Raw genomic sequence first — 15,768 nt, 5'->3', positions numbered from 1 at the left:
GACAGGGGGCGAAAGAGAAGCAGGGAAATAACACGAGGTTGCGGGTAGGCGTTTACCCGGCGATCTTTACGCGTAGTGATTCAAATGACGCCATTTCCGACTTGTCCTTCCTCTTTGTCTCGTGCGCTGGAGCAGCCAACGCCATTTTGAGCTCTTCTTTTGCCGAGTGAAGTACGCAGCAACCTCGCCAAGATGTCCGATGAAGGAAAGTTGTTTGTCGGCGGCCTCAATTTCGACACAGACGAGCAGACCCTGGAAGAGCAGTTCTCCAAATACGGGCAGATCTCCGAGGTGCGAGTGATCAAGGACAGGGACACCCAAACATCCCGCGGTTTCGGCTTCATCACCTTCGACAACCCGGACGATGCCGGCGACGCGCTGCAGGCGATGAACGGAAAATCCATCGACGGCCGACAAATCCGCGTGGGCCACGCGGAGAAAAAGACGGGCGGCGGTCGCGGCTACGGTGGAAGCCGGGGCGGCAGTGGCGGCGGCTACGGCGGCCGCAGGAGAGGCAGCAGTCACTGGGAGAACGACAGGAGCGGAGGCTACGGCGGCGGTCGGTATGACTCGGGAGACAGCTACTCGGGTGGGTACAAGAGCCAGAGCGGCGGATACGGCAGCGGCGGCGGTTACGGAGGCCGCAATTACAGGGACTATGACTGATCGAATCCAAAGCACCATTTCTGCCAGATTCAGGATCAAACTCCCGCCTTGTTAGTAAAATGGCTCTTGGAACCGCAGAAAGCGTCTGTATCTGAATTTGATTTGCCTGTTATGTTAAAATGCTAGAAAACCAGTTTCACCATTGTCTTGATTAATCTTGTTTCCTGTTGTTTAATCTGGGAGTGCTACCTTAAATCGGGCTTTCGACTTTGAGCCTCAAATACCATGTCGTTTTCTATATATATTTTTTAAAATAAGACCCACGGAGCCTTTTTGTCATTTGGACATTGTATAGTGGCGACTGCGTCTCCTTCCCTGAGCTCCTTTGGAATTTGTCGAAATCGTTTTACTTTCTGGTGAGATTTTTCCACAATTCCATACGACGCAAAGAATGAAAGAGCGCGGAAAAGCACTTAGCTCCCACTCTCTGGCCGGGCATTATACATCATCTTAGCTTTGGAAACCCGGACTGCCATTTTTAATATGACTGGTCTCCGAGAAAACGGATCGCTCGAATTATTTTATTTTAATCGACCGATTTTTTTGTTGAATTTGCTGTTTCCACTTGGCTCAATTAACTCGTTATGGGGCTTGAACGTTTTTAAAAAAAAAAAAATCAACCTCATGCTTTGTGGCTTTTAATGAATTTAAAGGTCTTCACTTGGACAAGATCCATGGAACCTGTTTTAAAAAAAAAAAAAACATTTTTTTGTGGGGGGCGAACCTTAAGTCTGAATGTTGCCAGCAATGTGTCCCTGCTGAGTCATTTTTCTTTTTTATCACTGAAAAGTAATGAGTGAGAACCACCTACACAGCAACTTTTTTCATGTAGCTTGTTACAAGACTGAAAGCAAACTGATCGTGGTCTTTTGTTTTAAAACACATTTATTGAAAACTGTATACTGATTAAAAAGTCAATTGTCATTTTGTTGTACTTTCATCAGCTGGCATGGTCCTTTGGACATTGCGTTGCCACTTGGGAGACAAATCTTTGCCAGTGGATGTATCCGAATAAAATGCAGCTTCAGGAACTCTAGTGACTTGTCTTTGTTCTAAATCATTCAAATTCCCACCAGGGAGATGAATCTGAAGATAATCCCTTTATGCCAAACTTGTCTCCAATCATTATTTGATTTCTATTCTAAAATATGTAAATGCTGAAGATTTGATTCTGCTGCTCAAGGAAACTGCAAGGACTAAGGTAAACCATGGCGTATTTAGTTTGGGATAGATTTGTTTAAAACGGTATCGTATGCGGTGCAGACGAATCTCGTGCTGCATTTAGTTCCTATTGTGAAATGATTTGACAAAATGAATAATTTCTTACCAACACTGAATTTGTGATGCCCTTTTGTAATAAAATTGGGTGGGGTTTTTTTAGTATAAAGACCCAGCTCTAACTTTTTGTCCCGTGTTCCTCCCAAAATATTCTGTGATTGCGGTGTTTATTGGGTGGCTTCCAATACTTCATTTGAGTGGCTGTTCATGTTTCAATTGTGTTGGAGGTATTTTACTACAGTTTATTTCAGCCAACCTGATGTCCACTTACACATTTAGAGCAGTGTAGAAGGATGTTAATTGAGAACTCTGATCAGCCTTCCATCTCCATCTTTCATAAACCTGCTCATCCAAAACCCTGCTGCCTGTATCCTAACTTGCAGCAAGTCATGGTCACCTATTACCCCTGTGCTTGATGGCCGAAATTGTCTTCTGGTCCACCAGTGCCTTGATTTTAAAGTTGTCAATCTTGTGTTCAAATCACTCCATTGCCTTTCCCCTCCCTATAATTCTGGCATCTCCACCTCCTTTGCCCACAATTAGCGGCTGCGTAGGCTAGCTCTGTATCCCTGAACCCCTCCTTTTAGTCATGCCTGAAAAGATGATGCTTTTGACCAAGCCTTTGTCACCTTTTCCAATCCTTGTTTTGGCTTACCACTATATATAATTACAAATTACTGGTTGTACTGAATAAGTGAAATCTCGTAGGTCAGATAGTTATAGTGCCATGTGTATTTAAAGTTGTATTAAATTAATTAAAATAAGAAATGGTCATGAACAATGTTCCCCCTTTGTTTTTTGGGGGTGCGTGGCCCATTCACAATGCAGCACATTCATGGTTTTTCACATTGGAACAACAGCTGCGTGGAAGGTCCCAGCTTAACGGGGACATTAGTCATTACACAGATCACGTGTAGAATCTCCGCCTTAGTGATTTTTCTCTCAACTCCCCTGAGAATTGCCCCATTGGAAATTCTGGACATTTATATTCAAGGCCAATGTTTTGCCCTTAAAATTGATAAAATGTGACCCAAAAGCAATGTTCTCTCAACCTAGAATTCTATGATTGCAGTGGCAATTATTTAAAGAAATATTACAAAATTCTCAACTATTCCATTGAGAATGAAACTCTGGGGAAAAGTGATCTATATGTGGTTAACTCAAAAATAGTATTCAATTTTTAAGGTTAAAATATTGCGAACAATTGTAAGCCTGAGCAGTAGGAGAGCTTTCAAAATCAGCAAACTATGACGATGATCAAAAAATGAATTTAAAAGGAAAAAAATAAAAACAGGTAAGAGTTTCTACAAGCATGTAAAAAAAAAGTGTAGCAAAAGTAAGCATTGTTCCCTTAGATATTGAGCGATTATAATCAGGGATGCTCGAAGGCAGAATTAGAGGATCGCGAACCAAGGGGTTAAGGACAGCGACTAACTTCTAAGTAATATCAGTACAGGAAAAAGTGAGCAACTAATGGGACTAAAAGCTAACATCCTAGGCTTCTAAAACAGGTGGCTGCGGAGATGGTGGATGCATTGTGATCTTCCAAGATTTCCTAGATTAAGAAAATATCTCAGTGGATTGGAAGGTACCAAATATAACTCCACTATTCTGACAGACATTAAAATGCTGGAATCCATTATTAAGGAAGTGGCAACAGGGCACATAAAAAAAAAAATCATGATTAGGCAGAGTCAACATGGTTTTATGAAAAGGAAATTGCATAACTAGCAGGGTAGATAAAGGGGAACCAGTGGATGTATCTTTGGATTTCCAAAAGGCATTTGATAAGGTGCCACATAAAAGGTTGTTATGCAAGATTGAGGGCTGAGAATAGAACTTTGCCAATATTGTTGCCCATTTTATTTTGCCTAACGACGGTGTAGAACAGCAATGGGAAACATTGAAAACGGTGTTCCAACAGAATGCAGGAAAAATATATTCTGCTAAAAGAAAAGAAACAAAATACTAATGAGACTCCATTGATGAATAAAGCCATACATTAAGTGATTAAACAGCAGGGGAGAGCATGATAGAGAATATGAAGAGATTAGAAGTCAAAAGAACAATTAGGATTGCAAAGGTGAACTAAATGAGGAAAGGTTGGGCCTCTACTCAATGGAATTCAGAAGATGAGAGGTGATCTTATCGAAATGTTGAGGGGGCTTGACAGGATGTTTCCACTGATGGGGGGAGACTTGAATTAGGGGACATAATCTTAGAATAAGGGGCTGCCCATTTAAAACTGATGCGAAGTTTCTTCTCGGTTGTAAATCTGGAATTTGCTGCATCAGACAGCTGTGGAAGCTGGGTCATTGAATAAATTTAAGACAGCTAGACAATCTTACCATAAAGACTGGTGCAAAATATTTGTTCAGCGTTTCTGCCATCTCTATGTTCCCCATCACTAATTCCTCTAAGTGACCAACATTTCCTTTTAAGAACATAAGAATTAGGAACAGGAGTAGGCCATCTAGCCCCTCGAGCCTGCTCCGCCATTCAATAAGATCATGGCTGATCTGGTCGTGCACTCAGCTCCACTTACCCGCCCTCTCCCCGTAACCCTTAATTCCCTTATTGCTTAAAAATCTATCTATCTTTGACTTGAAAACATTCAATCTGTATTACAAATTCAACCATATTGCTTAAAAATCTATCTATCTTTGACTTGAAAACATTCAATCTGTATTACAAATTCAACCATATTGTGATCTTTTACGAGGAGATCGTTTATTTTTCCTGTCTCGTTACACAGGACCAGATCCAAAATGGCTTGCTCCCTTGTAGGCTCTGTTACATACTGTTCTAAGAAACAATCCCGTATGCATTCTATGAATTCCTCCTCCAGGCTACCCCCTGCGATTTGATTTGACCAATCGATATGTAGGTTAAAATCCCCATAACTACTGCTGTTCCTTTTTCACATGCCTCCATTATTCCCTTGATTATTGCCCGCCCCACCATGAAGTTATTATTTGGGGGCCTATAAACTACGCCGACCAGTGACTTTTCCCCCTTACTATCTCTAATCTCCACCCACAATGATTCGACATTTTGTTCATTGGAGCCAATATCATCCCTCACAACTGCCCTGATATCATCCTTTATTAACAGTGCTACCCCACCTCCTTTCCCTTCTTGCCTATCTTTCTGAATCGTCAGATACCCCTATATGTTTAATTACCAGTCTTGGCCACCTTGCAACCATGTTTCTGTAATGACCACCAAATCATACCCATTTGTAATGATTTTTGCCGTCAACTCATTTACTTTATTTCGAATGCTGCGTGCATTTAGGTAGTGTTTTCATCCTAGTTTTTAAACCATGATTTTTAGTTTTTACCCCTCCTGTAGCCCTTTTTATATTCAGTGGCCCTTTTTGTTTCTTGCCTTTGGTTTCTCTGGCCTCCACTTTTGCTCATCTCTTTTCTGTCTTTTGTTTTTGTCTCCTTTTTGTTTCCCTCTGTCTCCCTGTATTGGTTCCCATCCCCCTGCCATATTAGTTTAACTCCTCACCAACAGCACTAGCAAACACTCCCCCTAGGACATTGGTTCCGTTCCTGCCCAAGTGCAGACCGTCCGGTTTGTACTGGTCCCACCTCCCCCAGAACCTGTTCCAATGCCCCACGAATTTGAATCCCTCCCTGCTGCACCACTGCTCAAGCCACGTATTCATCTGTGCTATCCTGCGATTCCTACTCTGACTAGCACGTGGCACTGGTAGCAATCCCGAGATTACTACTTTTGAGGTCCTACTTTTTAATTTAACTCCTAGCTCCTTAAATTCATCTCGTAGGACCTTATCCCTTTTTTACCTATGTCGTTGGTACCAATGTGCATCACGACAACTGGCTGTTCTCCCTCCCTTTTCAGAATGTCCTGCACTCGCTCGGAAACATCCTTCACCCTTGCACCAGGGAGGCAACATACCATCCTGGAGTCTCGATTGCGGCCGCAGAAACGCCTATCTATTCCTCTTATGATTGAATCCCCTATCACTATCGCTCTCCCACTCTTTTTTATGCCGTTCTGTACAACAGAACCAGCCACGGTGTCATGAACTTGGCTGCTGTTGCTCTCCCCTAATAAGTCATCTCCCTCAACAGCACTCAAAACAGTGTATCTGTTTTGCAGGGGGATGACCAGATGGGACCCCTGCACTACCTTCTTTGTACTATTCCTGCTGGTCTTCCATTCCCTAGCTGGCTGTGGATCCTTCTCATGCGGTAAGACCAACTCACTACACGTGCCACTTACGTCATTCTCAGCATCGTGAATGCTCCAGAGTGAATCCATCCTCGGCTCCAATTCCGCAACGCGGTCCATCAGGAGATGGAGGCGAGAATGACAGGGACACGTAGTCGTCAGGGACACCGGAAGCGTCCCTGAGTTCCCACATGGCACAGGAGGAGCATATCACGTGACCGAGCTCTCCTGCCATGACTTAACCCTTAGATACCCTTAAATTGGTAATAATAATGTTACAGTTTACTTACTGATATAAAAAGAAAAAGAAAAGCTACTCACCAATCACCAGCCAATCACTTACCCCATTGGCTGTGACGTCACCTTTTGATTCCTTTCTACTTTTTTGCTTTCTCTCCCGCTGTAGCTGCACCGGTACGCCTTTTATAGGTCGCTCTGACGCTGCTCCCACCTCTCGCCAACTGCCGCTGACTCTCAAGCTCCCGCTGGGCCTTTTATAGGCCACTCTGACGCTGCTCCCACCTCTCGCCAACTGCCGCTGACTCTCAAGCTCCCGCTGGGCCTTTTATAGGCCACTCCGACGCTGCTCCCACCTCTCGCCAACTGCCGCTGACTCTCAAGCTCCCGCTGGGCCTTTTATAGGCCACTCTGACGCTGCTCCCACCTCTCACCAACTGCCGCTGACTCTCGAGCTCCCGCTGGGCCTTTTATAGGTCGCTCCGACACTGCTCCCACCTCTCGCCAACTGCCGCTGACTCTCGAGCTCCCGCTGGGCCTTTTATAGGTCGCTCCAACACTGCTCCCGCCTCTCGCCAACTGCCGCTGACTCTCGAGCTCCCGCTGGGCCTTTTATAGGTCGCTCCGACACTGCTCCCACCTCTCGCCAACTGCCGCTGACTCTCGAGCTCCCACTGGGCCTTTTATAGGCCACTCCGACGCTGCTCCCGCCTCTCGCCAACTGCCGCTGCCTGTGGAACACCCGTTGGGCCTTTTATAGGCCGCTCCGACGCTGCTCCCACCTCTCGCCAACTGCCGCTGACTCTCGAGCTCCCACTGGGCCTTTTATAGGCCGCTCCGACGCTGCTCCCACCTCTCACCAACTGCCGCTCTTTAGCCACTCTTCCTTTTTTATATACCTATAGAAACTTTTGCTATCTGGTTTTATATTTCGTGCTAGTTTACTTTCATAGTCTATCTTCCCTTTCTTCATTTTTTTAGTCATTCTTTGCTGGCTTTTAAAAGCTTCCCAATCTTCTGTCCTCCCACTAGTATTGGCCACTTTGTATGCCCTTGTTTTTAATTGGATACTGTCCTTTATTTCTTTAGTTAGCCACGGATGGCTATCTTTTTACATACTTTTCTCCTCAGTGGAATATATTTTTCTTGAGAGTTGTGAAATATCTTAAATGTACACCACTGTTCATCAACCGTCCTACTAATCAATTTTCCCAGTCCACTTTTGCCAACTCTCTCATACCTTCATAGTCTCCTTTATTTAAGCTTACTATGCTGGTTTGAGATCCAACTTTCTCACCCTCCATCTGAATTTGACATTCAACCATGCTATGATTACTCATTCCAAGGGGATCTTTTACGAGGAGATTGTTTATTAATCCTGTCTCATTACACAGGACCAGATCTAAGATAGCCTGCCCCCTGGTTGGTTCCATTACATACTGCTCAAGGAACCCGTTCCTTATGCACTCTATGAACTCTTCCTCAAGGCTACCCTGACCAATTTGATTTGTCCAATCAATATGGAGGTTAAAATCACCCATGATTATTGCTGTTCCCTTTTTACAAGCCCCCACTTTCCTGGTTTATACTCCGACCAACAGAGTTGCTACTGTTAGGGGGCCTATAGACTCTGCTCACCCGTGAATTTTTTCCCCTTATTATTCCTTATCTCCACCCAAACTTTTTCAACATTCTGATCATTTGAGCCAATATTGTTTCTCACTATCACAGTGATTCCATAGAAAATAGGTGCAGGAGTAGGCTATTCGGTCCTACGAACCTACACCACCATTCAATAAGATCATGGCTGATCATTCACCTCAGTACCCCTTTCCTGCTTTTTCTCCATACCTCTTTATCTCTTTAGCTGTAAGGGCCATATCTAACTCACTCATGAATATATCCAATGAACTGGCATCAACAACTCTCTGCGGCAGGGAATTCCACAGGTTAACAACTCTCAAGTGAAGTTGTTTCTCCTCATCTCAGTCTTAAATGGCCTACCCCTTATCCTAAGACTGTCCCCTAGTTCTGGACTTCCCCAACATCGGGAACATTCTAACCGCATCTAACCTGTCCCGTCCTGTCAGAATCTTGTATGTTTCTATGAGATCCCCTCTCATCCTCCTAAACCCCAATGTATAAAGGCCCAGTTGATCCAGTCTCTCCTCATATGTCAGTCCAGCCATCCCGGGAATCATTCTGGTGAACCTTCGCTGCACTCCCTCAATAGCAAGAATGTCCTTCCTCAGATTAGGAGACCAAAACTGAACACAATATTCCAGGTGCAGCCTCACCAAGGCCCTGTACAACTGCAGTAAGACCTCACTGCTCCTATACTCAAATCTCCTAGCTATGAAAGCCAACATGCCATTTGCCACCTTCATCGTCTGCATGCCAACTTTCAATGACTGATGAACCATGACACCCAGGTCTCGTTGCACCTCCTCTTTTCCTAATCTGCCACCATTCAGATAATATTCTGCCTTCATGTTTTTGCCACCAAAGTGGATAAACTCACATTTATCCACATTATACAGCATCTGCCATGCATTTGCCCACTCACCTAACCTGTCCAAATCACCCTGCAGCCTCTTAGCATCCTCCTCACAGCTCACACCACCACCCAGTTTCGTGTCATCTGCAAACTTGGAGATATTACACTCAATTCCTTCATCCAAATCATTAATGTATATTGTAAAGAGCTGGGGTTCCAGCACTGAGCCCTGCGGCACTCCACTAGTCACTGCCTCCCATTCCGAAAAGGACCCATTTATCCCGACTCTCTGCTTCCTGTCTGCCAACCAATTCTCTATCCACGCCAGTACATTACCCCAATACCATGTGCTTTGATTTTGCACACCAATCTCTTTTGTGGGACCTTGTCAAATGCCTTTTGAAAGTCCAAATACACCACATCCACTGGTTCTCCCTTGTCCACTCTACTAGTTACATCCTCAAAGAATTCCAGAAGATTTGTCAAGCATGACTTCCCTTTCACAAATCCATGCTGACTTGGACCAATCCTGTCACTGCTTTCCAAATGCGCTGCTATTTCATCCTTAATAATTGATTCCAACATTTTCCCCACGACTGATGTCAAATAATATAAAATGAACCCTAAAACATTTTATAAACATAAAAAGTGGTTTGCTAGGGAAAAAGTTGGGCCTATTACTTTGCATCGATGTTTATCAAGGAAGAGGACCTTGCCAAAGCTATGGTAAACAAGGAGGTTGTCAGGATACTGGATCAAATAAATAGATAAATAGGAGGTATTAAGAAGGCTGGATAGGAGATAAATCACCTGATCTGGATGTGATGCAGTCCAGGTTGCTGAGGGAAGTAAGGGTAGATATTGCGAAGGTTCTGGCCACAATCTTACAATCCGCTTTAAATACAAGGATGGTGCCAGTGGACTGAAAGATTGCAAATGTTACACCCTTGTTCAAAAGGGGTAGAAGGATAAACCTGGCATTTACAGGCCAATCAGTTTAACATCAGAAACAATAACCCACGAGAAAAGTAACAGTCACTTGGACAAGCATGGATGATTAAAGGAGAGCCAGCATAGCTTTGTTAAGGGCAAATCGTGTTTGACTAACTTTGGTGAGCTTTCTTGATGAGGTCACAGAGCGGGTCGATGAGCGCAGTGCAGTTGCTGTTGTGTATATGGACTTTCAAAAGGCGTTTGATAAAGTATCACATAATAGGCTTGTTAGCAAAATTGAAACCCATGTGATAAAATAGGCAATAGTAGCATGGATAGAAAATTGGCTATGGGATAGAAAACAGAGATCTGTGGCAAAATGGCTGTTTTTGGACTGGAGGGAGGTATACAGTGGAGTTCCCCAAGTTTTAGTACTAGGACCACTGCTGTTTTTGATGTACATTAATGACTCTGACTTGGGGGTATAGGGCACAATTTTGAAATTTGCAAATGACATGAAACTTGGAAGTGTAATAAACAGTGAGGTAGATAGTAATAGACTTCAAGGGGAGATAGACAGGCTTTTGGAATGGGCAGACACATGGCAGATGAAAGTCAATGGAGAAAAGTGTAAGGTGATGCATGTTGCTGTGAAGAATAAGGAGAGACAATAAATGCTAAATGCACAGGAGTTCCAGCTGCTAGCCGACAACCACAACGTGCATGGATTCTTTAGCGCAGTCAAGACCACCTACGGTCCAAGCACCCAAGGTCTTACCCCATTGCTGGCCAATAACGGAGAGGTGCTCATCAAGGACAGAGAAGCAGTCATTGCCTGCTGGAAGGAGCACTTCGAAGATCTCCTTAACCGAGACTCTGTCTTCGACGTGAGTGTCCTTGACTCCATCCCGCAGCATACTACCCACCACCACCTCAGCACAACCCCAGCTCAGCATGAGGTAGAAAAGGCCAACCGACAACTGATGAACAACAAGGCCTCAGGAGCAGATGGAATCCCCGCCAAAGCATTAAACCATGGCGGAGAAACACTATTGGCGCGAATACATGATCTAATTTCTCTTATCTGGAAGGAGGAGAGCATGCCAGGGGATCTCAGAGACGCCGTAATCGTGACCAGCTTCAAGAAAGGTGACAAGTCCGATTGCGGTAATTACAGAGGAGTTTTCCTGTTGTCGGCCACAGGGAAAGTAATCACAAGAATCCTCCTCAATTGCCTTCTTCCTGTGGCTGAAGAACTCCTCCCAGAATCGCAATGCGGATTCCGCACACTAAGGGGCATAACGGACATGATCTTCAATGCACAGTAAATCCAAGAGAAATGCAGGGAACAGCACCAACCCGTGTACATGGCCTTCTTTGACCTCACAAAGGCCTTCGACATTGTCAACCATGAGGGATTATGGAGCGTTCTCCTCAAATTCAACTGCCCTCAAAAGTTTGTCACCATCCTCCGCCTGCTTCATGATGACATCCAAGCCACGATCCTGACCAACGGATCCACCACAGACCCAATTCACGTTCGGATCGGGGTCAAGCAAGGCTGTGTCATCGTACCAACGCTCTTCTCAATCTTCCTTGATGCAGTGCTCCATCTCACCCTCAGCAAGCTCCCCATGAAGTGGATCTAATCTACAGAACAAATGGGAAACTGCCTCCAGTCCGGATCCAAGGTCATCCCATCCTCTGTCATTGAATGACAGTAAGCAGACGACGCTTGCGTCTGCGCACACTCGGAGGCCAAACTCCAAGCCATCATCAACACCTTCACTGAAGCATACGTGAGTATGGGCCTTACACTAAACATCCGTAAAACAAAGGTCCTCTACCAACCTGCTCCCGCCACACAGTACTGACCCCCGATCATCAAAATCCATGACGAGACCTTGGATAACATGGACTATTTTCCATACCTTGGGAGCCCACTGTCAACAAGGGCAAACGTCGATGACGAAGTCCAACACTGCCTTCAGTGTACCAATGCAGCCTTCGCCTGAGGAATAGAGTGTTTGAAGACCAGAACCTCAAACCCGGCACCGGGCTCATGGTCTATAGAGCAGTAGTGATACCCGCCCTCCTATATGCTTCAGAGACATGGACTATGAACAGCAGGCACCTCAAAGCACTGGAGAAGTACCACCAACGCTGCCTCCGCAAGATCCTGCAAATCCATTGGCAGGATAGGCTCACCAACTTCAGTGTTCTCGCTCAGGCCAACATTCCCAGCATTGAAGCATTAGCTCGATCTGCTCCGTTGGGCGGGCCACATCGTCCACATGCCCGATACGAGACTCCCACAACAAGCACTCTATTCAGAGCTCTGACGTGGCAAGCAGGCCCCAAGTGGGCAAAGAAAACGCTTCAAAGACACCCTCAAAGCCTGCTTGAAAAAGTGCAACATCCCCGTCGACACCTGGGAATCCCTGGCCCAAGACCGCTCAAAGTGAAGGAGAAGCATCTAGGAAGGCCCGGATACCTTGAACATCTTTGCCGGGAGCAAGCTGAAGCCAAGCATAAACAGCAGAAGAAGTGTACGACAACCTAAGCACCCCACCCATCCGTTCCTTCAACCACCGTCTGCCCCACCTGTGACAGAGATTGTATGTCCATTTGATCAGTTGGCGACCACATCTGCAGACACTACGACACATCAGGGAGGGGGAGAGTTACCTGGACGTCGCAATCCAGGAGCTAGTCACACCAATTAGATTAATTAATTCAAATTCGACCCGTGGTCAGGGAAACGAGGGTGTGACTACAAGTGAGGAAGGTATGGGGACTCAGGATGTAGTGATGGAGGAGCCTCAGCCCTTGCTCTTGTCCAACAGGTTCGAGGCACTTACTCCCTGTGTGGACAAGAGCAGGGACTGCAGGGAGGATGAGCAAACTGACCACAGCACCGTGGTACAGGGGGCCATTCAAGTGGGGGGAGTAAAAAGAAACGTTGTACTGGTCGGGGACAGTATCATTAGGGGGATAGATACTGTTCTCTGCAGCCAAGAGCGTGTCCCGAAGGCTGCGTTGCCTACCCAGTGCCAGGGTTAAGGACATCTCCTCTTGGCTAGGGAGGCACTTGGAGTGGGAGGGGGAAGATCCAGTTGTCGTGCTCCACGTGGGTACCAATGACATAGGACAAACAAAGAGGTTCTGCTGAGGGATTATGAGCAGCTAGTGGCCAAATTAAAAAGCAGAACCACAAAGGTAATCATCTCTGGATTACTACCTGAACCACGAGCAAATTTGCATAAGGTAAATAAGATCAGAGAGTTAAACACGTGGCTCAAAGACTGGTGTGGGAGAAATGGGTTTTGGTTCATGGGACACTGGCACCAGTATTGGGGTAAAAGGGAGCTGTTCCGTTGGGCGGGCTCCACTTAGAACATGCTGGGACTAGGGTCCTGGCGAATCGACTAGGGCTGTAGAGAGGGCTTTAAACTAATTAGTGGGGGAGAGAGTTCAGGTGAGCATAAATTTAAAAATTCAAAGAATAAGGAGAAGGCAATAGAGCAGGGTAGCACTGGGGGAAATTAAAACCAGAACGTGCAAGGAACATAAAAGTGTATCAGAAAGTGAGGTCAAAGCAGGAAAAAATGGTTTAAAAAAAAACGGTTTTAAAAAAAACAACTTTAAAAGTTATTTATCTGAAGGAACACTGCATTCATAACAAAATAGATGAGTTGACGGCACAAATAGATACAAATAGGTATGATCTGATAGCCATTACTGAGACGTGGTTGCAAGGTGACCACAGCTGGGAACTAAATATTCAGAGGTATTTGACAATTCAGAAGGACAGACAGAAAGGAAAAGGAGGTGGGATAAAGAATGAGATCAGTGCGTTGGTGAGAAACAATATTGGCTCAGAAGATCAAGATGTTGAATCAGTTTGGATGAAGATAAGGAATAATAAGGGAAAAAGTCACTGGTAGACGTAGTCTATAGGCCCCCTAACAGTAGCTACACTGTTGGATGGAGTATAAATCAAGAAATAATGGAATCTTGTAAAAAAGGAACGGCAATAATCATGGCCAATTTTAATCTTCATATTGATTGGACAAAGCAAATTGGCCAGGGTAGCCTTGAGGAAGAGTTCATAGAGTGTATCCGGGATAGTTTCCTTGAACAGTACATTGCGGAACCAACCAGGGAGAAGGCTATCTTAGATCTGGTACTGTGTAATAAGACAGGATTAATAAACGATCTCCTAGTAAATGATCTTCTAGGAATGAGTGACCATAGCTTGGTTGAATTTCAAATTCAATTCAAGGGTAAGAAAGTAGGATCTCAAACCAATGTCCCAACCTTAAACAAAGAAGACTATAAAGGTATGAAGGCAGAGTTGGCTAAAGTGGACTGCGAAAATAGATTAAAGTGTGGGATGGTTGATGAGCAGTGGCAGACTTTTAACGAAATATTTCATAACTCTCAACAAAAATATATTCCAATGAGATGGAAAGACTGTAATAGAAGGGATAACCATCTGTGGCTAACTAAGAAAATAAGGAATGGTATCAAATTGAAAACAAGGGCATACAAAGTGGCCAAGACTATTGGGAGGCCAGAGGATTGGGAAACTTTTAAAAGCCAGCAAAGAATAACTAAAAAAATAATAAAGAGAGGGAAGATAGATTATGAAAGCAAACCAGCACAAAATATAAAAACAGATAGTAAGAGTTTCTACAGGTATATAAAAAGGAAAAGAGTGGCCAAGGTAAATGTTGGTCCCCTGGAGGATAAGACTGGGGAATTAATAATGGAGAACAGGGAAATGGCAGAGACTTTGAACAAATATTTTGAATCGGCCTTTACGGTAGAAGACACTAAAAACATCCCAATAGTGGATAATCAAGGGGCTATAGGGAGGGAGGAACTTAATATAATCACTATCACTAAAGAAGTAGTACTCGGTAAAATAATAGGACTAAAGGCAGACAAATCCCCTGGACCGGATGCCATTCATCCTCGGGTCTTAAAAGAAGTGGCTGCAGAGATAGTGGATGCATTGGTTGTAATCTACCAAAATTCCCTGGATTCTGGGAAGGTCCTAGCGGATTGGAAAACCACAAATGTAACGCCCCTATTTAACATCTGTCGTTGGCAAAAAGGGTGGAGTCCATTATTAAGGAAGCAGTAGCAGGACATTTGGAAAAGCATGATTCAATCAAGCAGAGTCAGTGTGGTTTTATGAAGGGGAAATCTTGTTTGACAAATTTCCCGGAGCTCTTTGAGGATGTAACGAGCAGGGTGGATAAGGGGGAACCAGTGGATGTGGTGTATTTGGATTTCCAGAAGGCATTCGATAAAAGGTTACTGCACAAGATAAAAGTTCACGGAGTTGAAGGTAATACATTAGCATGAATAGAGGATTGGCTAACTAACAGAAAACAGAGTCATTTTCCCAGTCTCATCCTCTAAGGGATCAACATTTACTTTAGCCACTCTTTTCCTTTTTATATACCTGTAGAAACTCTTACTATCTGTTTTCATATTTTGTGCTGGTTTGCTTTCATAATCTATCTTCCCTCTCTTTATTTTTTTTTAGTCATTCTTTGCTGGCTTTTAAAAGTTTTTCCAATCCTCTGGCCTCCCAATAGTCTTGGCCACTTTGTATGCCCTTGTTTTCAATTTGATACCATTCCTTATTTTCTTAGTTAGCCACAGATGGTTATCCCTTCTATTACAGTCTTTCCATCTCATTGGAATATATTTTTGTTGAGAGTTATGAAATATTTCGTTAAAAGTCTGCCACTGATCATCAACCATCCCACACTTTAATCTATTTTCCGGTTGGCAAACAGTAACTTGTGGGACGCCGCAGGGATCGGTGATGGGGCCTCAACTATTTACAATCTATATTAATGACTTGGATGAAGGGACCGAGTGTAATGTAGCCAAGTTTGCTGATGATACAAAGATGGGTGGGAGAGAAAATT

General features: G+C 44.3%; 1 protein-coding gene across 1 annotated transcript in view; it reads left to right on the top strand.

Annotated features, from left to right (window-relative positions):
- The first annotated feature begins 98 nt into the window (after window positions 1-98).
- LOC139266670 (uncharacterized) overlaps window positions 99-15,768 on the top strand; it is a 49,506-nt gene continuing 33,836 nt past the window's right edge. Inside the window, exon 1 of the mRNA XM_070884258.1 lies at window positions 99-664. Coding sequence (XP_070740359.1) covers window positions 193-664 — 472 coding nt within the window. The 5' untranslated portion in view covers window positions 99-192. The remainder of the gene's footprint in view (window positions 665-15,768) is intronic.

The sequence above is a fragment of the Pristiophorus japonicus genome, chromosome 7 (assembly GCF_044704955.1).
Source record: "Pristiophorus japonicus isolate sPriJap1 chromosome 7, sPriJap1.hap1, whole genome shotgun sequence".
Classification (NCBI taxonomy): domain Eukaryota; kingdom Metazoa; phylum Chordata; class Chondrichthyes; family Pristiophoridae; genus Pristiophorus; species Pristiophorus japonicus.
Note: the sequence above shows the minus strand (reverse complement) of the source record. Positions and strands in the feature narration are given on the sequence as shown.